Source organism: Echinops telfairi, unplaced genomic scaffold (genome assembly GCF_000313985.2).
Source record: "Echinops telfairi isolate 266 unplaced genomic scaffold, ASM31398v2 ScPeMD7_7420;HRSCAF=8458, whole genome shotgun sequence".
NCBI classification, from domain to species: Eukaryota; Metazoa; Chordata; class Mammalia; order Afrosoricida; family Tenrecidae; genus Echinops; species Echinops telfairi.
Genome location: NW_022111320.1, coordinates 3,730,592 through 3,755,511, shown reverse-complemented (window position 1 = coordinate 3,755,511; position 24,920 = coordinate 3,730,592). Strand labels below are relative to the sequence as shown.

Here is a 24,920-nt window from a genome sequence, read left to right as displayed (position 1 = left end):
TTTGCAACTGCATACCTCTGTTTCTCATGGACTACAAAATTACAAGTTAAATGAATACCTACCCAATGAACTGTTATTCTGCCAATCTTCGATCTAGAACTCTTCCAGGAAGAGAACAAAAGGAAGTTCCCCCTAGTTATGCACTGTCAAGGACAACAGTCAAACTAATCAAAATATTCCCACCAAGAACTCCCTGACATCAACGAACATTTCACTGGTAATTCAGTAAAAGAAAATTCAGTACATAGAGCCTTGATCTCTGTGACATGGCTCATTTGTCAGGGATAGTTCATTGGCTGTGCAAAGATAACTAATATAAAAGATGTGGAACACTGCAATGTCTGTTTTTCTCTTAAAGTTAATAATGTGATTCTGTACATCAAAACCAGATGATAGGAAAATACTATCTATACATACAAGTTCCATCTCTGAATCATACCATTCTAGAAAATCAAGAAGTGAAGGCAGATGCTCCTTAAAATAGCCTTTAAAAATTGCTTTAATTTTACGGGGACATTTATAAGAAGTTTATAAGCAAATGGTTTCATAACCATCAAGAAAAAAACAAAGCTAGAAAATACTTCACTCAATTAAACAGTCTTCGAATAGAGTTTAAAATCTTTTTTATATGTAAATTTTACATGATTTTATCCTTGCCATTCAAGCAAAGTATTATGTTCTAATAAGAACTACCCTAATCTTCACCCAGCAATATTTTCAGGCTGATATTATTATTCTCATTTCCTTGAATAATATCCATACTCCAGGGCCATTTTCCTTCTCATATTCAATATCATGCATGCTTGTACCGAGGTTCCTTTCTTCATATCCTGTCACAGTATCAATCACTGCCTCCTGTCCACTCAATCCACTTTTGATTTATCAGCCGCCGTCTTTCTGGACTCCATAACTCGACCCAAACCATTTTAACAAGACATTGACAAATAGCACCCAGTATCACATCAACCTGTTCCACTTAGTAAACTAAGAAACAGTAACTGTGACATCTCTGCATAAGTATTCCATTCTATTCCCCAGACTGATGTATATTAATGAGGAGATGGTATTTGAAATGCTTCTTCCACATCAGCATCTAATATGATCAAATTAGGAAATGGGATGATTTATTAAATTTTGTAGAGCTGAAATATTTCTTTATATCGCTCTATGTGTGGTTTCAGAAAGTGAGCTGTTGCTTTCAATTTTTCTACTGAGGATGTGCCTGCATTTCACAGACGAATTATTGTCTTTAAAAAGATTGCAAGAAGGCAAAATGTTATTAAGCAAATGCTCAGTAAAACAAACTAAATCGGTTTTAAAATTCCTAATTTAATGTAAATCTTGGTTGTTTCACTGAAATTCAGTTTGTGATCTTATTAAGTCATATTTGCATTGAACTATCTTGCTGTAGGACAGTTTTAAATTTATAGCATTACCCAAGCAGCTTCACTTCTTGACTTTTAAGAGATGTCGTGAATAAAATAAATAATTGCTCCATAAGCATACATTTTGTTCTTATTTTCAGATATAAGAAAAAAATAAAGATCAATAGGTTAATAAAAGAATTTTAAAAATACAAAATCAAGTGTTTCATCATTTCTGTAATTTTGATAATTAGATGTCGAAATGTTTTTAATAAAATAGTCCCCTATTTAAAGTTCAACAGCTATTTCGTGGTTCAGTTTAAACTTTAAACACTAAATAAGTCCTTCACATATATTTATATATGAATGACAGTATTTAATATGGTCTCAATAAAAATCAAACTGAAAATGAAAGAATAGATGTAAAATTCAAAGATTTTTATTAAACAGATTCTCTTCACACCTCATCTTCTATTTTCCAAATATCACCATTTTCCAGATGTCAAACTCTATTCACTTCAAGAGTAAAGGATTTCCAAATACAAAAATGCAGTGTTAAGTCTCGATCTCTGCTGTGTTAAGTCTAGATCTCAGCGAACTAGGCCCATCTACACCCTCAAAAGTTTTCTTTTGGAGTCACCAATTATTTCTTTCTGCTCATGAGCAAATAAAAGAATTACAAATAAAGTAATTCTGAAGGAACTCTGATTTCATTCATTGATTTTAAAATATCTGTAAAATTCAACAAAGTCATATAAGGCAGGCTGTAAGAGGAGAGAAATAATGCAAAAAAAAAAGGATAGGTCATTCAGCATAAAATTAATTATAATTCCAAAATACTCACTTTGATATTATTATATGAACAAAGATTATTTGTTTGGTTTATTTCACATAGAGTAGTAACGTTATCATTTTAAAGAGGCTAATTTATTTTTAAATAAAATGTTTAAAACTCCAGTATCACTCAAGTTGAAAAACACCGTGAAGAACTGCTAAAATGCAGCACCATCTTTTTCCTTACTACTTAAGAAGAGGACACAAGAAAAGAGTTGGCATGCCCGAAATGCTGTCCTTTGTTCTTGAGCTAGATAATCCGGTCAAGAAAAATGAGTAGATCATTTTAAAAATCCATATAAGCTAGGAGAGAATACAATAAAAACAAACTCAGCAAGTAGGTTAAACAAGTTAAAATATAGAACTTTTTAACTACCATTTGTATGACAGTTTACAAAGCCTTTTCACCTATTTTAGATTGATGCATTTTTAGAAAGTATTTGTCACTCTTTAAGATATTTGTCACTTGTCCAGTTTATAATACTATGTCCATAATAAAAAACTACATACTTGTTCCTGCTGAACACCTTTCATACTCAAGTATATAATATAAAATTAGTTTTAAACTCCTCGACCTCATTCAGTGGTTGTTTGTTTCTTGTGTGTATATGCAATACACTTCTCTATCACCTCAGTTAGACTAAATGCTTTTTGTGGGCAAAAACCAAAATTCTCTTATAACCTTACAGAGCTTTGAGGGAAAAATGAATTAATGAATTACTGAGCTGGGATAATGAAAGCATTATAGTTAATGGAACAGAAAATAAAAGTAATTCCTTGAAGTTTATGCTGTATCTCCAAATCTAAAAGCAGAGGAATTTGTCAATATTTACATAAATGAAACATATTTTCAGCATAAAGGAGAAAAACAATGAAGCAAAACTATTCAAAGAAATGACTCCTTTCAAGTTGCATTCGATGTTTATAAAATACAGCAAAACAGTCCGTACGATAAGTTATATGAATTAAATAGTAGATTCCCTAAGAATGCTAATAATTAATATAAAAAGAACTTAACGTCAATGAATAAAATGTGAAAGTATTATGTTACTAGTCGTTCCTACTGAGAATACACATTATTGTCTTTCTATATATCGGAAGAAAGTACCCAATTTGAAGAAATCACCTAAATCAATGGTTACCTCATGTCACTCTCTCCAAAGGTCTTTGACTTCAACTAAAAGTAAAATATGCCTGTACCACAGAGAAAAGATGAGTCTGATGGTGCTGTTGGGCTGCTAACCGAAAAGTCAGCAGCTCGAAACCACGTGCTGCTGGGTGGGAGAAAGAGGCTTTCTACTCCCGAACCGATTACAACCTCACAAACCCTGAGGAGAGTGGGGACGGGTGCCCTTTGAAAAACCCCTCTTAAGAGCAGTGGTTTGTGTTGGACTTCAAACCACAAGGTTATCCACTACACTCTGTAGGAGAAAGACAAGGCTTTCTACTCGCTACATAATAGCATTAAATAATTCGAAAATGAAATGCTGACCATAGCCAATAGCATTCTTCTCTAGCCCTACAAGGTAACTAATAGTTGGAACCATGGCAGTGAATAAAAAAACGCATGCCAAAGAGTCAAGAGATTCAATAACAGCAGGAAATGGATGCCTGGGAATGGCTACTTCACATTGTGACTTTAAACTCCTCAACATTAACTGCGGTCACTGAATAGGCGATAGGAACTTCATCTTGGGAAACAAAAAGGAAAAGTAACCTGATTGAGTAGTCTGCAACATACAGAACTCAACGAGCAAAGTCAGATAACATAATAAGTAAGAAAAAAAACAAAAAACATAGTAGAAAATAAACCATGATCATCTCAATATATAAAATAAATAACAGCAAAAAATCAATACTTACTGGTGCTAAAAAATATTAGTCAACAAAAATTATAGAAAAATTTGGCCTCAGTCAGAAAGGGGCAATCACAAAAACATGCAGTTAATACCATATTTAATGCTGACTTAATTTTTCCTCCCAAGATAAAACAAACAAACTCTCTACCATTGAGTCGATTCCAACTCCTAGTGACCCTGCAGGACAGGTTGGAACTGCCCCTGTTGGTTTCCAAGACTATAACTCTTTACAGGAGTAGAAAACTTTGTCTTTCTCCTATACAACAATTGGTGGTTTTGAACTGCTAACCTTGTAGTTCGAAGTCCAACACAAAACCATGACTTATAGGAGGAGTTTTTAAAAGGACACTGATACCCACTCTCACCACGGCTTCTTCAACATTGAGCTTGAAAAACTAGACAATGCCATTAGCTAAGAAAAAGAAATACTTTATACAAAGCTCAAAAATTAAAAAGTAAAACTGCCTCAACATTCAAATAAATTGTTTTCATAGAAAATCCTAAAATATTTTCAAAACATCTACCAGAATGAATAAAAGCAGTGAAGGTATACAAAATATCCATAAAAATATGTAACATAAAATCATCTCTATATACTGTATTAAATAATTAGAAAATGAAATGTTGACAGTAGCCAATAGTATCAAAGAAACATAAAAATGAATTTAACAAAAGACATGCAACATTTCCCTAAAGAACACAAATCACTTAGAAAAGAAAATCCAACAAAATGGTGAGATCCATCAGGTTCATGAATTAGAAGACATTGCTATTATGATGATACCAATTCTCCCATTCTATTGAGTGAGTGCACTCACAATCAAAATCCAAGGAGTCCTTATTGAAGATATTGGCAAGGAGATCCTAACATTTACATGGAAATGCAAACAATATCTGATTTTAAGACTTATTATAAAACTACAGTAATCAAGATGGCATGCAGCTAGTGTAAAAATAGACAGATCAATAAAACCAAATAGACAGGCCAGGAACAGAATGACATTCATACAGTCAATTGGTTTTTTTATAGAGGCACCAAAACTACTCAGAAGGAAATGAAACTCTTATGAAAAAAAAAGTGTGTGACCTCCATATGAGGGCAAATGAGCCACAGCTCATACCTCTTACTACAAATAAAAATTCATCTGAACTGCATAATAGATATAAGAGTTGCCTCTATAAGTGCAAAATTAAAACCATAATAAGATGTAATAACACAGCCACCAGTGTGACTAAAATGAAAAATACTAACTGTAGGTGGCTTTATGGACAAATGGAACACTCACAAGCTGTCAGCAAGAATATAAAATGATACATTACCTTGGAAAAGTTTTAAAAGTTATTTGAGATTTTGTTTTACTGTCTAAGATTTTAAAAACTCACTGCCACTGAGCCAATTCCAACTCATAACCACCTTCAGGACGGGGTAACTGCCCCGTGGGTTCTAAGATGGGAGGGCTTTCTTTCTCCTGAGGGGTGGCTGGTGATTTTGAACTGCCAAATTTAAGGTCAGCAGCTTAACACATAACCCACAACACCACCAAGGATCCTTTGATAGAGCTAAAACACCGTATATACTGCAGTATAAGCCGACCAAATATCAGCCAAGACGCCTAATTTTACCACAGAAACTGCATTAAAAATGTGCTGAAAACTCAAGTATATACACTTATACACGAGTATATACGGTAAAACAGTGTTATACTTTCTCCCAAAGATCCAGACAGACATCTATCCCTATGATGAGGTAGGTTCCACTACTCGGTATTGACTTAACAGAAATGAATACATAAATCCTCTAAATTACTTGTAAAGAAATAATGTGTGCTGCAGACCTTTGGGTCTATTCTAACTCATAAGGACCCTATTATCCCATCGCCTCACTGACTGGGTTTGAACCACGGATCTTTTCATTAAATGTTTTCATGAATCGAATTACTTTTGTGGTAGGAAATATTATAATAATGATTATAAAATTACTCTTTCTGAAATGTTTGAGAATTCTCATAATAATATGTAGGTAAATCTGAAGCAGTGATTAGAGGATAATTCATAGCTTTCTGTAATTCTATTATTTGAATAGAATTAAGTATAAATTAAATTACCAGCTCAAAATGTTAGAAAAATAATGAAGTAAACAACAACAAAATAGAAAAGCACAGAGCAGAAAGTAAGATAAAAAGAGGATATAGTAGATAACAGAAAAATAGAAGATGTAATGCTAAATTCAAATCAATATTCTTAAATTAACTAACTAGACAAACTGGTAGCTAACTTAACTAAATATAAAGGAGACAGTACAAAAACAAAATATAAAAATTAAATTTTTAAATATTTTTAAGATAATGACAAGGAAAAAATAAACAAAATAGAAGAAAAAAATTCCAATCCTAAGAAATTATTTTGCATATCTCTAGGAGTCCCTGGGTGACACAAATGATTAAGTGGGGCATACCAACCCCAAAGTTATCAGTCCAAAACCACCCAGCAATGCCTCAGAAGTAAAGCCTGGTATTCGGAAAGGTGACAACCGTGAAACTCCAATGGGGCAGTTTCCACTATGCATACTCGAGTTGTACTCAACTCAACAGCAATTCACAACAGTGGGCAAGTACATGTAAAACTCTACATGAAAAAATGTATACTTAACAAGAATACCAGAGGAGATCTGGTGGCAACAGTGCATTGGGCTTCTGACCCCAAGGTCAGCAGTTGAAAACCACCAGCCACAACCCAGGAGAACGATGTGGCTTTCTTCTTCCGCACGGAATTGCAGTCAGAAAGCCAGAGGCAGCTCTACTCTGCACTTCAGGGTCTCGGTGGGTCAAAATTGACTTGATGGCAGTGAGTTTGGTTTTAGACGAATACTATAAGCAACATCCAAAGGCAACTGAAAACTGGAGAAGATATTTACAATATGTATGACTGTCACAGATAAGGGGATAATACGACTGATAAGTAACTAAAAAAATGAAGAAAAAGAGACCTACATCTCAAAAGGCATGAACAGAAAATTCACACACAGAGCGAGAGCGAGAGCGAGAGCAAGAACGCGCACACGTGGCCTTAGAATGTGAAAATACTCAATCTCACTGAGGATAAAAGAAATGAAAATTAAAATGATGCTGACATGTCATTTAGTACCTATCAGATTGTCAGACATTTAAAAATATGATAATGCATTCTGTTGGTGAGGCTGTTGGAAAACAGGATTCTCATAAATTGCTTAAAGGAATTTTGCAATTTCTATCTCCAAACTAAAACTTATTTAGCTTTTCAGCTAGCTAAGTGAATCCTGTTTGTAAGTATACATGCCGAAATATTTATACCTTCAAAATACAACAATATCATGACACCAAGTTATTCATGGCGGCATATTTTTAACTGTAAAGTATTGGCAAGATCCTAGATATCCAAACATAGGAGAATGGGTAAAGAAACGATGATACATCCACACAACACAGAACTAAGCAGCACTTTAAAAAAAATAGTACTATCTCTATGAATTCACATGGTTTCCACTAGCAGTCAACACAGAACAAAGTGCGAGAATATCTAGATGCTATCATCGGGCTTCCTAAGGTGAAAAATCCGTGGGAAAAAAGACAATGACGCTCAACATGATGAACTGATGTAGTGGCTGCAACAATGGCCTCCAACTAGGAGACAGAGACGAGAATGGGGCAGGAGCGGGCAGTTTCATTCTGTTGCAGACTGGATCGCCGTAACTCAGAACCAATGTGAAAGCACTTAACTCTGCGTGTGCACATGTGTGGCAACTCGACCCCTGCGTGCAGAATGAACTAGTCCACAGGAGTGTCAAGGCTGTGACTTTTGGGAAACGAATCACCAGACTTACCGTCCTAGATACTCTAGGTGGTTTCAAGCCGGCAGTCTTTGCAATCAGTGTTTGAAAGCACTTGACTGTGCCAGAGGACTCCATTTATGTTACAGATGTAACCTAATTTTTTTTCTTAAAAGAAAAACAAACTAATTTTTAAAAATTTTAACCGAAGAGGCAGTTGCCTACCAGATAGCAACATAGAAAGTTGGACAGAGTGTGATATATTAATATTTCAAAAACTGTACCGAAGAAAAGATAAAATCAAAATATGTTTAGGGGGAAGAAAATTAACACGATGTGCAGAAATAGACACATACATCAAATTATTTTTAAAAGTTTAATTTAGCCATACTGAAAGAACAGGGAGGGATTGATAGCAAAGTAAGGTTAAAAAATTTTTTTTCTTGACAAGGGAACAATTGAACTATAATCAATAGAAGGAAGGTCGTAGGATGCCTAGTGGGGCTTAATCAAGGGCAATGTAGCAACAAGGAATTACTAAACCTGAATGAAGGCCGAACATGATAGTGGGACAAGAGGAAAGTAAAAAGAAATAGAGGAAACAACTAGGAGGCAAAGGACATTTATAGAGGCCTAAATACAGGCATTTACATATGTGAATACATACATAACAAGAGGTGACTAGAACTATGTACTCATATCTATATGTTAAGAATTAAAGTTGCAGATGGACATTGGGCCTCATCTCAAGTACTCTCTCAAAACAAGAACACTTTGTTCCAACAATCCGGCATTCTGTGATGCTCACCTTCCCAACACAATCGCTGAAGACAAAATGGGTGCATAAGCAAATGTGTAGAAAGCTGATGGTGGCTGGCTATCAAAAGATACAGCGTCTGGGCTCTTAAAGGTTTGAAGATAAGCAAGCGGCCATCTAGCTCAGAAGCAACAAAGCCCACATGGAAGAAGCACACCAGCCTGTGTGATCATGAGGTGTCAATGGGATCATGTATCAGGCATCTAAGACCCAGAACAAAACCATACCCAAGGTGAATGGGGGTGGGGAAGGTGGGGGTGGAGTGGAGACCCAATGCTCACCTGTAGACAATTGGACATCCCCTCACAAAGTGGTCACAGGGAAGAGATGAGCCAGTCAGGGTACAGTACAGCACTGATGAAACACACAACTGAGTTCTTTGGTGCTTCCTTCACCCCACTATCATGACCTCAATTCTACCTTACAAATCAGGATTAGACCAGAAGATGCACACTGCTACAGATAAAAACCCACAACACAGGGAATCCAGGATAGACAAACCACTCGGGGCCAACAATGAGAGTAGAGATACCAGTAGGATTTGGGGATAGTGGGGGCAGAGGAGGACTTGATCACAAGGATCAATCTAGAACCCCCTCCTAGGGGGACGAAAAATGGAAAAGTGGGTGAGGGGTGACGGAGGACAATGTAAGACATGGAAATAATAATCTAGAACTTATCAAGGGTTCGTGAGGGAAGGTGAGTGGAGGAGGGAAGGGGAAGAAATGGGTAGCTGATATCAGGGGCTCAAGTGGGAAGGGAATGCTTTGAAAATGACCGATGGCAGCATATGTACAAATGTGTTTGACACACTGGATGCATGTAAGGATTGTGAAAAGAGATGTAAGAGCCCCCAATAAAAGTATTTTTTTAATTTTTTTAATTTTATTTAAATACAATTCCCATTACATAAATTAACTTCTGCTTCCACCCTAGTGAAATAATTCCACTATTATGTGAAAAAACCCAGCCTAGCCTACTGGCGGATGAGAAACCATGTACAGAAGAACAGAGGCACCCTGGCGGTAGGTAGCCAGCACCAACCACCAAAGGCCAGATAGATGACTGAGGGCACACTGGGTCATCCAGTTCCAGTGAAGGTGTCATCAATGAGTAGCCCATGTGAGATGAGCAGAACTGCTAACTGAACAGTGTCAAAACTGCAACACCATGAAAAACCAAATTATTATTGCTTTCAGCCACTAGACTTCAGGATAGTCTGTTATAGCCACAAATATCTGATATAGCATACCTTCTTGTTCTGCTTTTTGACCTAGACCTCTGAACTCTGTAGGATTTCCCTCGACCCCTTGATCGACTTCGACTTCGCTTTCTTCTTGAGCCATAAGATGAGCTACTGCTTGACCGATGCCTGCGTCTGAAATAAGATATAATCAAATTGCATTGCTTTAAATTGTTTTTATTATGGACATTGCAGAGAAATCTTCTAGATTTTGAAAGAATCATCTCATTTTTACTATGTAGCGAAGGTGATTATAGTTCATTTCTCTCCTGCCTTGAAGCAAATAGAAATAAATGCAAATACTAATTTTCTTGAATATTCAGATTTGACTGATTCACAATTTAGCAATGAATACACTGCTAATCAAGGCATTATGGATTTCAACTCATCTACAGTACTAAATTTATCAACTATTACAGGATGAGAGCTAAATCAGTTTATATCCACGACTGAAAAGAATAAACAAAGGCCACTAAGCACCCAGGGTGTGGTTGTTGAGTGCCACAGTTGATTTCAATTCATTCATGACCCAAAGTAACAGAGTAGAACAGTCCCCACAGGAATCTATAGGCTGCAGCTCTTACAGAAGCAGATTGTCAGGTTTTCTCTCCTAAGAACTACTGGGTAGGTTCAAACTACCAATCTGTGGGTTAGCGACTGAGAGCTTAACCTCTATACCACCAAGCCAGGCCAGGTGAAAACCCTCTGTTTGGGGACCTAATTCTTGTGAATATATAACTTGCTTTGAAAAAAAGTGTTTAATAAATGTCTTACCCAACAAACGTAAAAGTAAATATAAATATATATATTAATTCTAGCCAAAGAAATAAACTCACTGCCATGGAGTTGATTCTGACTCACAGAGACCCTGTAGAATAAAGCTGAACTGCCCCTTGGGTTTCTAAGACTAACTCTTTATGGGAATAGAAATCCTCACTTTCTCCCACATAACAGCTGGTGGTTTAGAACTGCTGACCTTGTGGTTAGCATCCCAACACGTAACCCACTATGCTACCAGGGCTACCCTATGAATAAATTAAAAAGTTTTTAAAAATCACCTTCTGTCATAAGAATGTGAACGAAACTGAAGATCTCTGGACCAAGATCTTGACTTTGACCTTGATTTCCTCCCACCTTTCTTCCGGCTATATGTTCTACTGTCTGAAGAACTACTTGAAGATGACCGTCTACGGTGCTTCTTTTTTCTCTTACTTCGGCTTTCTTCTTCAGTATCTGATGACCGGCGTCCCATTTCTATAAGCTTAAATTCAAAGAAAATTATTTGTAACATAATAGCTCAATGGAGAAATTTAATAAGGTGGGGTTTTAAAAATATATATATATTTAAAGTAAATTTTAAATGTGCCCAGCTTCTTGATAGGACATGAGAATAGCTCTAGTATAGGCTTTTCTGATATCAATGAACTGTACCTAGAATTTATGAACAATATAAATTTGCCCCCAATTTTCCCAAATTTCTCTCAAAAAGCCCATCTTTAGAAAGGCAAGAGAGCAGAATTGCTAACCTGACAGCACAGGGTATTAATTTTGGTGAAGAAAAAGTCGACACACAACATGAGGGAATGAAACACAATGTGACCAGGCAAAGGAAGACAAAGAAAGTCAGTAAAGAATAAAAGGCAACTTAAAGTAAATGCTATTAACATATAAAATCTTACAACAACAATAACAACAATCAATTTATAAGTACCGTAACTACAAATGTAAATATATACGCTAACTGGGTGAGAGAGGTACTCTGGTGGCACTGTCGGGAAAATGTTGGACTACTAATGGCAAGGATGGTGGCTCAAACTCATCTGCTCCTGTAAAGATTCATAGCCTCAGAACCCCTATATAGAGTTGCTATGAATCAGAATCAACTTGATGGCAAGTGGGTTTGGTTTCGGTTGAAAATATGTGAGGTAGGTCATGGGGGAGTACACCTAAGTACTTAGAAAGGTATGGTTGTGAGTATTTTACATACATATTTGTCAGATACTACATGTATACATACATGTATACATATACGGGAATATATGGTGGCACAGTTATGGAAACTACTTAGACACTGGGATTGAATTTCTGGACTTGAACACTTACTAGCATAGTTTTAGGGGAGAGCTCAGTCAACTGGCAAAGCACAGTTCATAAAGATAATGTTCTATATATATCCCAGTCTGGTGAACAGAATATAGGCTCTTAAGTGCTTGTGACTGGCCACTTCAGAAGAAACTACTGATCTCTCCCTGCCTGGAGCAAAGAAGAATGAGAAAACTAGACTCAAGAAAGCAATGAGTCCAAAGGACTATGGCTGACATGAACCACAGCTTCCTCTAAACTGAGACCAGAGGGACTAGATGGTGCCAGCTACTACCAACCATTCTGACCAGCACCACAATAGAAGGTCCTCGTTAGAATGGCTAAAAAATGTAGAACAAAATTCAAGTCTAAAAACAAGACTTACTAAGACAAGGACCACCAAAACTAGTGCCCTAAGATGGCCTACTAAACAGTGAAGCCATCTTTGGCCAAGTAACAGTCTGGTCTATAAAGGAAACAACACTGCAAGGCTGTACTCTTGGAACAATCGACACAGGAGACCGCAAAGGTAACATGTGCCACAAACCAAAGACAAGCCAGGGAAAGACATGGAAACCAGACAAATAGAAAAGAGTAATTCAAGGGAGAAGATGAAGAGGGTGGGGACACAGTGCAAAAATTGAAGCCAATGTTAATTTGTGCATGAATTAATAATTGAAACCTAATTTGCTATATGAATTTTCATCTAAAGTACAGTAAATCTTCTTTAGATTATGGTATATCTATACTACATACACACACACACACACACACACACACACACCAAATGTCAATCCTAAGGACAGTTCATTACAGTGTTCTTCTCTGTTAAATTTATTTTTCATTAATTGTACACATTAGGGATCAACTACCTATTCTTTCATTTTAATATTCCTGAAGATATTTCAGCATCTTAGAATTCTAGTTTTCTAGCTGAAAATTCTAAATTTCGAAGTACACATTGAAATAATGCACTATCATTGCTTGTGAAATTGGGGGCGGGTGGGGGAGGGGGGGAATGTTTCCAAGAACGGAATCGCAGATTTGACAAACATATTAAGTGTAATGAAGAGTACTTTGAAGGTGATAAGGTTGTTTTGTAAAATAAATTTTAATACATAGCTTTGAAAAAAATCTGGGTTTTTTGGACCATCTCATGCAGGGAAAGATCGTTTGGTGGGGGTTGGAGGCTCTGGCTAAAGACCTATATTAAATAATTCACTGCAGCATCACCCACTTTGGAAATACTGCTATAAATCTTTACAGAAGCAGGAAATCTCATCTTTCTCCCATGGTGAAACCAACTTCACCACAAGAGATCCTTTAAAAAAATAAGGAGCTCTTGCGACACTGCCAACTAGCCCTGATAGGTAGGTAAGGTAGGTGTTGGACGACTAACCATAGGTGTTTCAAACCCAACAGCCACTCCTTCAGGAGAAAGATGAGGCTATCTGCTATATTAAAGTTGTACAGCCTCAAAACCCTATGGGATCACTATACAATCTGAATCAACTGAATGATAGTGAGTATAAACAAATTAATAAGTTAGCTGACTGATTTGCTTTCAAAATCATGTAAGCCAACTCCTTCCTAATTCCAGTGCTAACAATCACTGTGAGTGCTTCAATTCAAAGCTTTAATCTATCTAAGACACCATATGAGACCAAGGGGCCAGCAAATGCCCTGAAACAAAACTCAGAGGCAGGAAGTGACAAGAAAGCTGGGTGAATGGGAACCAGGGAAGCCAGGGAGAAAGTGGTTAGAGTGCTATGACACTGAAGGATGACAATTCAGGGCATGACACAAAATGTGAATAAATTGTTAACTAGGATGCTAATCTGCTCTGGAAATTCTCACCAAAACCACAATAAATTTTTTTCTTTAATTTTAAGCTATTTAACCCTATAATGCCGAGCACGTTTTCATAACATTTAATTAAATGTATATATTAATATATATATTGATAACTATGAAAGTAAAGAACAAAAACAAAAAAAAATTTTCTGAAATTAAAAATTCAGGCGTTATAGGGTTAACTTAAATAGAACGAAAGACTTCAAATATAGTTCTGGACCTCCACGGTATTCATCTGGCTAACAAAGAAGCTTAGCAAAACATTGAGAAAGTTTTCTTTTGAAACTTTCAGTAAATCACAAAGGGATCTAAGTCAGTTTCTTACAATTGCCGGCTAGAAAAGATCACCATGATCCTTTGCAGCTTTAAAATACTCTGATTTTGAAATTATACGTGTATGTTTAATGTGCATACATGTACAATGTACTTGTGTGCATAATGTATGTATTTAATTAAACACACGGGTATATATAGTATGCACATGTGTATACACACGCAAAAGGAAGATTCAAAAATTTTTTTTTGAAAAGTCGAATTGAAAACTAATGAAATTTTCCCACGAACTTTTTGAAAAACCCCCATAGATCCATTTTTAAATATGTACACAATTATGGGTTAAACTAAGTTTTCTTACTTCTTGGCTTCTTTTCTGCTTTGCTGTAATATTTACACATGTAAGGAATTTTCCTATCCACAAAAAAGTTTTTATTACTTTGCTATTACCTGGTTTTTAAAATATACTAAAATAAAAGTAAAGGAATAAAGAAGTACATACAGTCACAAGGAGAGGGACTAGAAAACAACAGGACAGTAGACAAGATATGCCAACAAATCTTTAGCAAATGAAAAACGTGTGGAGGATTCAGAACTAGAAATGCTGAATATCAAGCAACTTCCCAGCATTCCTACTTGAAGAAAGTCAATTCACATACTAAAAATCAGGAAGGACCAGGAATTGGAGACACCAGCCATCCTAATAGGCCCAGTAAGGCATAGCACCATTGGTTGAAAATGGAAAAAGACTGAATCTTTGGCCCCCTGCCCCTACTACCTGGAGCAGAAGAGGAGGTCTATTTTAGAAAACCAGTAAACTGATGAAACACCAGGTTCAGGAATTCAGAAAAAAGAACAAAAAGAAAGCAAACAAAAGGTAAAAGGATTCAGAGAAAGTCTATGAACTGGGTGCTTAGGAAGGAACCTGAAAAATTCTTGGTCAACACCAAACAATACCTGAGACAGGATATCTAATATTCGCATGTGTGCCAATGAAAAAGCTAGGTCTTCACCCAGTCACCCTATAATGAAGCCCACCAATTGATAAGCCCAGATCTTAAATAGTTTCTGTAAGCCTGTGAATATGCAACAAATAACCTTACATGTGATGAAAGTCTTCCTCATAAATCAAGCAAACAAATCACAAAACAAGCCTCACAAATCAAGCAAACAAAACGAGCAACTCAGCATGCATTTGGAACATGCGGCAGAAAACTTTAAGGGGAAAAAAAAAATCACAGTAATATCCTGAGAAACACCTATGAAAAGACCATCAGGAATAATGTGAGCAACATGTAAAGAACACGAGAGAGAACTTAAATTAAAAAAAAATCATTTAAATTAAATCAATTAAATACAACAATCGTTTTGGAAGCTAAAAACACCACTCAAAGAGAGTAGACAAAAAGACAAAAGAAAAATAGGAGAAAAGAGAGGAACCACCTAAGAGACTCAACACCAAGGGGTTTGCATTTCACAAAAACAACAGAGAAAAGAGGAAGACAAATTTTTCAGAAAATAACTACCGCATAATGGGGAAAGATGGTTATCTTGAGAAAAAAAACATATCTGCAGTTGAACTGCAGGCTAAACTAGCTGCTATTATCATGGGACACTATTTATACTTCAAAGAACTGACCAACTATGATTATTCAGACTTCAGTATTTGCCAGATATTTCCTCAAAATGAAAGGACTCTTTTTAAAGAAAGCTGACAGCTTTGGTGTCAATGATAAAAGTAAAGCTTTCAAACAAAAATTAGAGTTTTGGATAACTTCTATCTACCGTGACAGATTACCAAGATTTCAAGACTTCTCTAATAAAATCAATAGTGATATTAACAAATATGAGTCTTTGATATTATAAAATAAAGGGTGTCAACAATTAGAAGACATAAATAACTCCAATATTTTCCAATTGGCCAATGTACAATATCACAAACACTTGCGTTAGAAAATATACATGAAGAGTGCAAGACAGACCAATGAATTATGTAATAGAGTGTGAAAAGATGTGTTACTAATCTGTTAAACAATTAATAGCAAACCAATCCCAAGAAGTTGGAGATTTTAAAGGTTCCAAAAGTCAATCTCCTGCAAGTTGATCATCTGCTCCATCTTTTCCCACTACTCTTAAGTATATTTCCTGAAGTCTAGAGATTTTACAAATCACTACAGTGTCCCAGAGAACTCATGAAAGATTGAGGAAATGTCTCATGTGGTGGTGGTGCAGTTCAATCTGAACGTCAGGCAGGGATAAAACAGATGTTGGGACCAAAAGATGCACTCCATCCTGTCTTCCCAGTGTGAGCTCTGGATTGCATTGCAGAGATCCTGTTCACAATTACTCACAGGTGAATCCTATCACTATCGTCTCCCCACCTTCTTATCAGACCCATGCAGGAAAAAGTCATTTGGTGGGAGTTACATGGTGCAATAAAATTTCACCAAATGTAATCATCTCTTCTCCACTTCCTGAGCTGTATTTTATTTATGCATAGATGACCTGAAGCCTCGGGCAAGATGTTTCCAGTAGGAATTGGCTTACTAATCTTAGCCAGGCTTTTCCCCAGGTCACTCTAGATTCTAGAAAGTTCTCTCTCTCCTTGCAGCTGTAGCATATAATTCCTTACATCCACTGTAATAGTAACTAAGGATTAAACAGAGTGTGGTCCAATTCACACTGTTTACAAAAATCAGAACTCAATCTCATCCCATGTTAGCAGATAATGCCCTTCAAAATGGGGTCACAGCCACAGGTGTATGAAAGCTAGGCCACACGCCTTGAAAATAACTCAAAAAGCAATTGGCAGGCTCTCTTTCTTTTTTTTTTTTTTATCAATTTATTGGGGCTCATACAATTCATCACAATACATAGATCAATTGTGTAAAGCACATCTATACATTTGTTGCCCTCATTATTCCCAAAATTCGCTTTCCTCTTGGGTTCCCGGAATCAGCTCATTTTCCTTTTTTCCCCTCCCCCTCCCTTCCTCCTCCCCTCTCCCCCATGCACCCTTGATAATTTATAAATTATTATTGTATCTTATATTACACTGCTTGGCGTCTCCCTTCACCCACCCCTCTGCTGCCCATCCCCCAGAGAGGAGGTTATATGTAGCTCCCTGTGATCAATTCCCCCTTTCTACACCCCCTTTCCCTCCTGGTATCGCCACTTTCACCCCTGGTCCTGAGAGGTTCATCTGTCCTAGATTCCCTCCGTTTCCAATTCCCATCTGTAGCCCTGTGCATCATCTGGTCTAACCAGGTCTGCAAGGCAGAATTGGGGTCCTGGTAGTTGGGGGGAGGAAGCGTTTAAGAACTAGAGGAAGGTTGTGGGTTTCATTATTGCTATACTGTACCCTAAGTGACTCATCTTCCCACTACCCATCTGAAAGGTATGTCCAGCTGTCTAGAGATGGGCATTGGTCACCATCACGTGCCACCCTCATTGACGAGGATATGACACCACCACCCCCCGGCAGGCTTTCAAATAGCACACTGCAACCAACCTTTTAAGAGATACCTGGAGGCAGGCCAAACTCTCTCTGCTTCACCTTCCTGTTGACACGCCACATGAAAGCACACTGAGCCCTGAGAGAGCCCTGGAGATGCTTCTACAGTTACTGGAACCTCAAGACTTAGCACCTACTGGCCTGTGATTTTCCTGCCTTTTGCATCATTGCAGGTGCTGCATAAGTCTAATATCAGATTAATGGACTTGAATTGGACTAGGTTAGGATGGTTTCCTGATATTCAATTACTCTTTGATATAAAGGTCTCTTACACACACAAGTGTCTCTGGATTTGTTTCTATGGATTTGTTGTCAACCCAGACTAACAGTGTGGTATCAAAAAATATATATATATTGTTTTAATCTGTAAAGGCTATGAAAATTCTGCTTTTTCTAACAATATATTTGCATGGTATCATATTTTTTTCATAAATTTCAATCAAAAAGACCCATTGCAATAGATTGAATACAGATGCAGATGAGAACCCAGTTGTCTTTTATGAAACCAGACATTAGAGATATGCAAAACTAGAAAACAATGTGTTTCCATGTTCTCTAGAGAAACAGAACTAGTGAGAGAGATTCCATCAGAACAGACAAAGGAAAATTATCCCCAAAATAAGAATAATGGCTATCTTGAAAATTTATGGGTATATATCCACACGAGAGATTTGTTTTAAGCAGCTGCTCAAGTGGCTAGGAGAGCTAGCAAATCCAAAATCTATATGTTAAACAGTCTAAGAATTTCTGTAGGCTTATCCCAAAATATGTAGGTGAGGTGATGGGAAGAGAGAAGGGATTCCTGGCAGAATACCCTCTATGGAAATTTCCTTTTTGCTCTAAGGTCCTTTGCTGATTGGATAAAGTCCACTCGTGTAATGTTTTACTCATGGCCAACTGATTTAATCACACTGTTTCATAAATGTCTTGACTAATATTTGACCAAACAGCTGGGTACCATAGCCTAACCAAGATGACAAATTAAATTAACCATCATACCAAGAAAGTGAAAAGAAAACCCATAAAATGGAATATTTGAAAATTACATGTTTGTTAAAGGTTTAATATAGAGTATACAATGAACTCGACAACAAAAACAACCATTCAAAAATGGGCAAAGGACTTGAATAGATGTTTTTCCAAAACAGATAAACAAATGGCCAGTAAGCACATTAAGATGCCCAACATCATTAGTCATTAGGAAAATGCAAATCAAACCATAATGACATGTAGCCCCATTAAGATAGCTATTACTTAAAAAAAATTTTTTTTAAATAACAAATATTGGCAAGATATTGGAACCTTCATGGATGTCAGCAGAGACTTGCAGGCTGTTGTAATGCTGAAAAGATGTCAGGAGTGGCTTCCAGACAGACAAACTAGGAAGAAACACTCGAAGATCTACTTCTGAAAAACAGTCAATGAAACCCTAACGATCCACAACTGATCCGGGAGATGGCACAAGCCCAGGAAGCATATCATTCTGTAGCATATGTGGTGTCTATGAGTGGGTAGTCAATTCAAAGACAGTTAACTACCATAGATATGTACTTGCCACTAGATTTCCCTACTGTAACTAGCATCCCCAACGTAGTAAGCATATAATGGAATATATGAGGGGTACCAAAAACACATCTGAATATTTTCCCACAAAATGAAGTATTTTTTTAATTAATTTTTTTTTTCTTTTTTTACAAAACAACCTAATCACCTTCAAAGTACTCTCCACTGCACTTAATACATTTGTCAAATCTGCAATTCCATTCTTGGAAACACTTTTCAAACTCCCTCATTTTTTTTCTTCACCTCTTCTGCCATCAAATTGCTGTCCTGTCATGTCCCTCTTCATTCGAGAAACAAAAAAAGTCACACAGAGTGAGATCAGGTAAGTCAGGCGTGTGGGACAAGAGAGGCAAGCTAGAGTACTGAGATGGCTGCAGAAGCAGCCTCAGCAGCAGTGGGCGCTTGGTGGGTGGTGAGGCAGCCGCAGAGTTGGAGGAACTGGTGTCTGGGTGCATCAGGTGAGCGACTTCTCAGAGTAGTTTCGCTCCTACTCAGAGAGTGAGAAGCAATGGAAGGTCCGAATGGAGTTCATCTTGCACCACCTGCCCAACGACTGCGATCCACCTGGACCAGTTTCTGTCCCTCTCCATGTTTGGGCTAACCACCTCTTCTTGGGCTTCTACAATGGCTGATGAGACTGAAGTGGAAGACCTGCCAGTTTTCAACCAGAAGTGAATTAATGAAGAAGCATCAAAACTAAGGTAGAAGCTTTATCACATTTTCATCAGCAGCTGCATGCTCAGAAAGAGGCCAATATAAGCGGGACATTTACTGACCCAGTGTCTCTCTCAGGACTCCCAGAGTTATCAACACAACGGACAGAAGCAGGTGAGATAAAACAGAACCAGTCTAGACTGACTTTTTTAAAGTTCTTATTCTTCTAGAATTTATCACTGTAAACCTATCTTTGGAAATTTTATATATCTATAAATCATGCATGCCCAGATGAGCTCATCAACATTATGATGGCCCTCTTTTGTTTATAAATGTCAGACTTTTTATTAAAAACTGCTGACTTAAAAAAAACAAAAAACAAATGAGCATCCTCATGATCTCTGATTTCACCTGATGAGCTTTTATGAATGAGGAGACGATGGCATCTTCCACTGGCTTCATTGATATTTGCTTTCAAGGTCATAAAAATAGCACCATGTCTCATCACCAGTAGTGACCTTGGAAAAAAAGTCTGGGTTGCTTCTGAGCAGTTGATGCTTTTTGATGGTCAGTCAGAACCTGAGGCTCAAATTTCAGTGACCCTTCTCATTTCCAAATGTCCATTAAAATTCACTGAACCAAGCTCCAACAGAGTCCAGATAACTTCCCCATCTCTTCAATGGTCCCTCATCAGTCTTCAAGCACAAGTGCACAAATTTTGTTAACATTTTCGTCTAGTTAAGAAGTTAATGAACATCCAGAATGACGTTTGTCATCAATTGACATTTCACCTTTTTGAAACAAGAAGACCACTCCTACACTTGAGTTTTTCCAATAGCACTGTCCTTGTGAACTGTGTTCCACATCACAACAGTTTCTGTGAAGTTTTTCTCAGCAGAAAACAAATTTCACAGCTGCACACTGTTCTCTTAAATCAGCCATCACAAAAAAACGAGGTCCGGGTGAAACGGCTTTTATGAAAAAAGTTACTGTGATCAGAGAGAACCTTAAGTGATGCCACTGAGTGCACTAATTCAGAGTTGCTCAATGCTTTGCCTAGAAAGGAAAATGCATACTATGAAAGCTCCACCCATAATTGCTCTTTGAAGTCATGGGTGCTCAACTAATATTACACACTCCTGTGGAGAAGGACGGGGCCTGTTGGCACTGTAATGATAAACATTGGGCTGCTAACTATAAGGTAAGCAGTCCAAACCCACCAGCTATTCAGTGAGAGAAAGATGAAGCTATCTTCTTTTGTAAAGATTTACAATCTTGGAAACTATATAACACTTGCCAAATTATTTCGCCTACTACCCTTTTTTCAGAAAGAAAAATAAATACTTTCACACCCTACTGGCAAATAGAAACTTTTGTATTACAGCCCACAATCCTGGAAAAAGTGTACATATCTGAAGTCCCCCTAGATCGTTCCAGCACCCCCCAGGAGGCGGTAGCGTCTATTTTGAGTAACACTGCGTTATAGGGCAGATAAGAGTCCAAATCAACTTGATGGCAGAGAGCTTGGTGCTTCGTTTAGTTCTTAATACGTACTTAACTCCATTGGTGATGCGTACTGTATGGAAAGACACATTAACAACTCACTGATAAGGACAGCAAGTTCAGATTTTAAGTGCCCCATTCTTTCAAAATACGTATACATGTCACTTGAGGTCCATCAGACTGTCTGTGAAACGGGGCTATGTTTGTGTGAATACTACAATAAAACATTATGAGAGCCCCCTTCCAGTTGTCATCAGCACTGCTGCTGCTGCTGCTGTCGCTGCTGCTGTCACTACTAGAGCTTCTGGCAGATGGTTGAGGAAATGACCACTGCAGCTGGAGAGGATCTAGAGTAGAGGTTCTCAACCTGTGGGTCGCGACCTCTTCGGGGTCAAACAACCCTTTCACAGGGGCCACCTAATTCATAACAGTAGCAAAATTGAAGTTATGAAGTAGCAACAAATATAATTTTATGGTTGTGGGGTCACCACAACATGAGGAACTGTATTAAAGGGTCATAGCATTAGGAAGGTTGAGAATCACTGAACTAGAGAAAGCAAGTGTTAAGGGGACAGAGCATGCTGCTCTGCCCACCTGAGCAATACTCTGCAGCCACCACTGCTCACCTGGCAAAGGCTGGAAGTTCACATCCAGAGGCCTGCCCTCAGCCTCATCTACCTGTATCCTGCCCTTGGTTCAGTACCACAAGAGTCTGAGTTGGGAGTTTTAAATCATTAGCATAAAACAGTAAACAAACGGAGAGCTGCTTTCCTTCAAAAATAAAAATGTTTAAAACCTCGAGGGATAAGGATGACCAAAGAACCAAAGCATTTAAATTGTGTTGGCAAAGAATAGTGAGAAGACCGCAAAATGCCAAAAGAACAGACAAATGTGCCTCAGAACAAGTACAGCCAGAATGTTCCTTAGAGACAAGGATAGCAAGACTTCATCTTACATGCTTTAGACATGTTGTCTAGAGAGACCAGACCCTGGAGAAGGACATCACGCTTCGTAAAGTAGAAAAGATAAAGGCAGCAAAAAAGAGGAAGGCCCTCAACAAGATGTATAGACACAGTGGCTGCAAGCCACAAGGGGCTCAGGTATAGGAACAATTGTGAGCACAGCGCCAGACCGGGCAATATATACTTCTGTTGTGCATAGGGGTTCTGTGGGTGACACCTAACAACAACAACATGGGGCAAAGGACATATATGTGCTGGGACATATCTACTACGGGACTCACTCACTGCCACAGACTCAATGCTGACCCAGAGTGACCTCCTGTGGGTTTCCGAGACTGGAACTGTTTACAGGAGTAGAAAGCCCAGTCTTTCTCCCAAAGAGCTACTAGTGGGCTTGAACTACTGACCACATACATCACAGCCCAACATGTAATAACTACAACATCTACTAGGGCAGTGGTTCTCAACCTTCCTAATGCCACAACCCTTTAATACAGTTCCTCATGTTTTGGTGATCCCAACCATAAAATTATTTTCACTGCTACTTCATAAATGTAATTTTGCTACTGTTATGAATCAGGCAACCACTGTGAAAGGGTCATTCAACTCCCAAAGGGGTCGCGACCCACAGGTTGAGAACTGCTGTAGTGGAGTAAGTAAAAAATTATTGCTACAACATCACAGAAACCTGTATTAAACAAATATATCAAAATGTGAAGCTACTATTTCTCAACATAGCCTCCATTTAAGTCTACATACTTCTGAAGGTTGTACTTCCATCTCTCTTACCCTTCCCCAGAGAGTTAGTTCTGAGCTCTTTGACTGACAGCATGTCAAAAATAGCAGTTTGGGGATCCCTGAAGAACTCAAATCGTGTTCCTTTTAAAGGTTCTTTGAGTTTGAGGAATAAAGAGAAGCCGTAAGAGGCAAAATCCGTGTTGCAGGGTGGATAGGGTTAAGTTTCCCAACAAAATTCTTAAAGGACAACCCTTGTTACCCTCAAAGAATGAGACGGTGCATAGCAGTGATGGGTAAAAATTGCTCAGAATATTTTTCCTGGCATTTTACTCAACAATGCAATTTTTAATTTTCTTATAAATTCTTCCTAATAAATCCTTACCACCACTTGTCTGTCAGTTTGTCATATTACGATGGCTTGTGCGATGCTCTGATGCTGGAAGCTGTATTACTGGTATTTCAAGTACTGGCAGAGTCACTCAAAGTGAACAGATTTCAGCAGAGCTTCCATCCTAATGAAGAAGGAATAGGAATGGACTAAGAGGATAATATGAAGAAGGAATTCCACGTCTGAGGAACCCCAATGAAAGTCTTATGAATAACGCTGAAACACTGTCAGATACTGAAAACCTCATGCACAAAAGCAGAAAATTATCAGATAGTGTAAATGAATCACTCAGATCAGAAGGTACTTGAAATATGGTTAAGGAAGGGTTGCCTTCTCAGAATCATTCAACCATCATGACTTAGTTATAAGAAAGCCTGCGGGGGTAAAGCCCAGAGGACCTTCACTGGCTGATGCGGCATGGCTCACAACATATCAAATTAATATGTTGTGTAATAGAAGAACAGCAACATATCAAATGTAATAGAAGAACAGCAACATATCAAATTAATAATCAGAATATGAAATATGCAAAGTATGAACCCAGGAACATTGGAAGTTGTCAAAAATGAAATGAAACACAAAGGTTGTAGGAGTTAGTGAGCTGAAATGGGCTGGCACTGACTACTTTGAATCAGAAAATCATATGGCTTACTATGCAGAGAATGGCAAATTTAAGAGGAATGAAGGTGCACTCATTGTCAAAAAGGGCATTTCATGTCTGTCCATATAAGATAGGCAGGATAAACAATCCCGAGGAAAAAATAACAGGGCCGACAGCTCTGCAGGGACATGGGACAGGAGGAGTTGGGAGAAAGAAAAGGGGCAGACAACAAACCCAGGGAAAAGACAACAGTAAAAGATCCAAAATCGATGGCAAGGAGGGCATAGAATGCCTGGTATGGTTTGATCAAGTGCAATGTAACTAAGAGAAAGTACTGAGAGTTGAATGAAGGTTGAACATGATAGTGGGACAAAAGGAAAGTAAAAAGAAATAGAGGAAAGAACTAGGAGGCAAAAGAGAGATATAAATATAAGCAGGCACCTATGTAAATATATTAATATATAATGATAAGGATATAGGTCTATGTACATATATTTAATTGTTAAGTATTAAGGTAGTAGACAGGCAATGAGCCTCTACTCAAGTATTCCCTCAATGCAAGAACACTTTGTCCTAATAACCTGACATTCTGTGATGCTCACCTTCCCAACATGATCACTAAAGTCAAAATGGGTGCATAAGCAAAACTGAAGAAAGCTGATGGTGCCCAGCTATTACAAAACATAGCATCTAGGGTCTTAAAGGTTTGAAGTTAAACACGCAGCCATCTAGCAGGGAAGCAACAAAGTCCACTTGGAAGAAGCACACCGACCTGTGTGATCATGAGGTATTGACGGGATCAGGTATCAAGCATCTGAAGACTCAAAACAAATAATCATATCGATGCAAATGAGGGGGGCTGAAGT

At 37.7% G+C, this 24,920-nt stretch overlaps 1 protein-coding gene and 1 pseudogene across 1 annotated transcript in view; one reads left to right on the top strand and one right to left on the bottom strand.

The window, feature by feature from the left end:
* LOC101660048 (serine/Arginine-related protein 53) overlaps positions 1-24,920 on the bottom strand; it is a 252,447-nt gene that overhangs the window by 217,718 nt on the left and 9,809 nt on the right. Inside the window, exons 2-3 of the mRNA XM_045297659.1 lie at positions 10,981-11,183; positions 9,932-10,057 (exon numbers count right to left, since the gene is read on the bottom strand). Of these exons, the coding sequence (XP_045153594.1) occupies positions 9,932-10,057; positions 10,981-11,174 (320 nt within the window). The 5' untranslated portion in view covers positions 11,175-11,183. The remainder of the gene's footprint in view (positions 1-9,931; positions 10,058-10,980; positions 11,184-24,920) is intronic.
* On the top strand, positions 18,273-19,908 carry LOC115872084 (annotated as a pseudogene).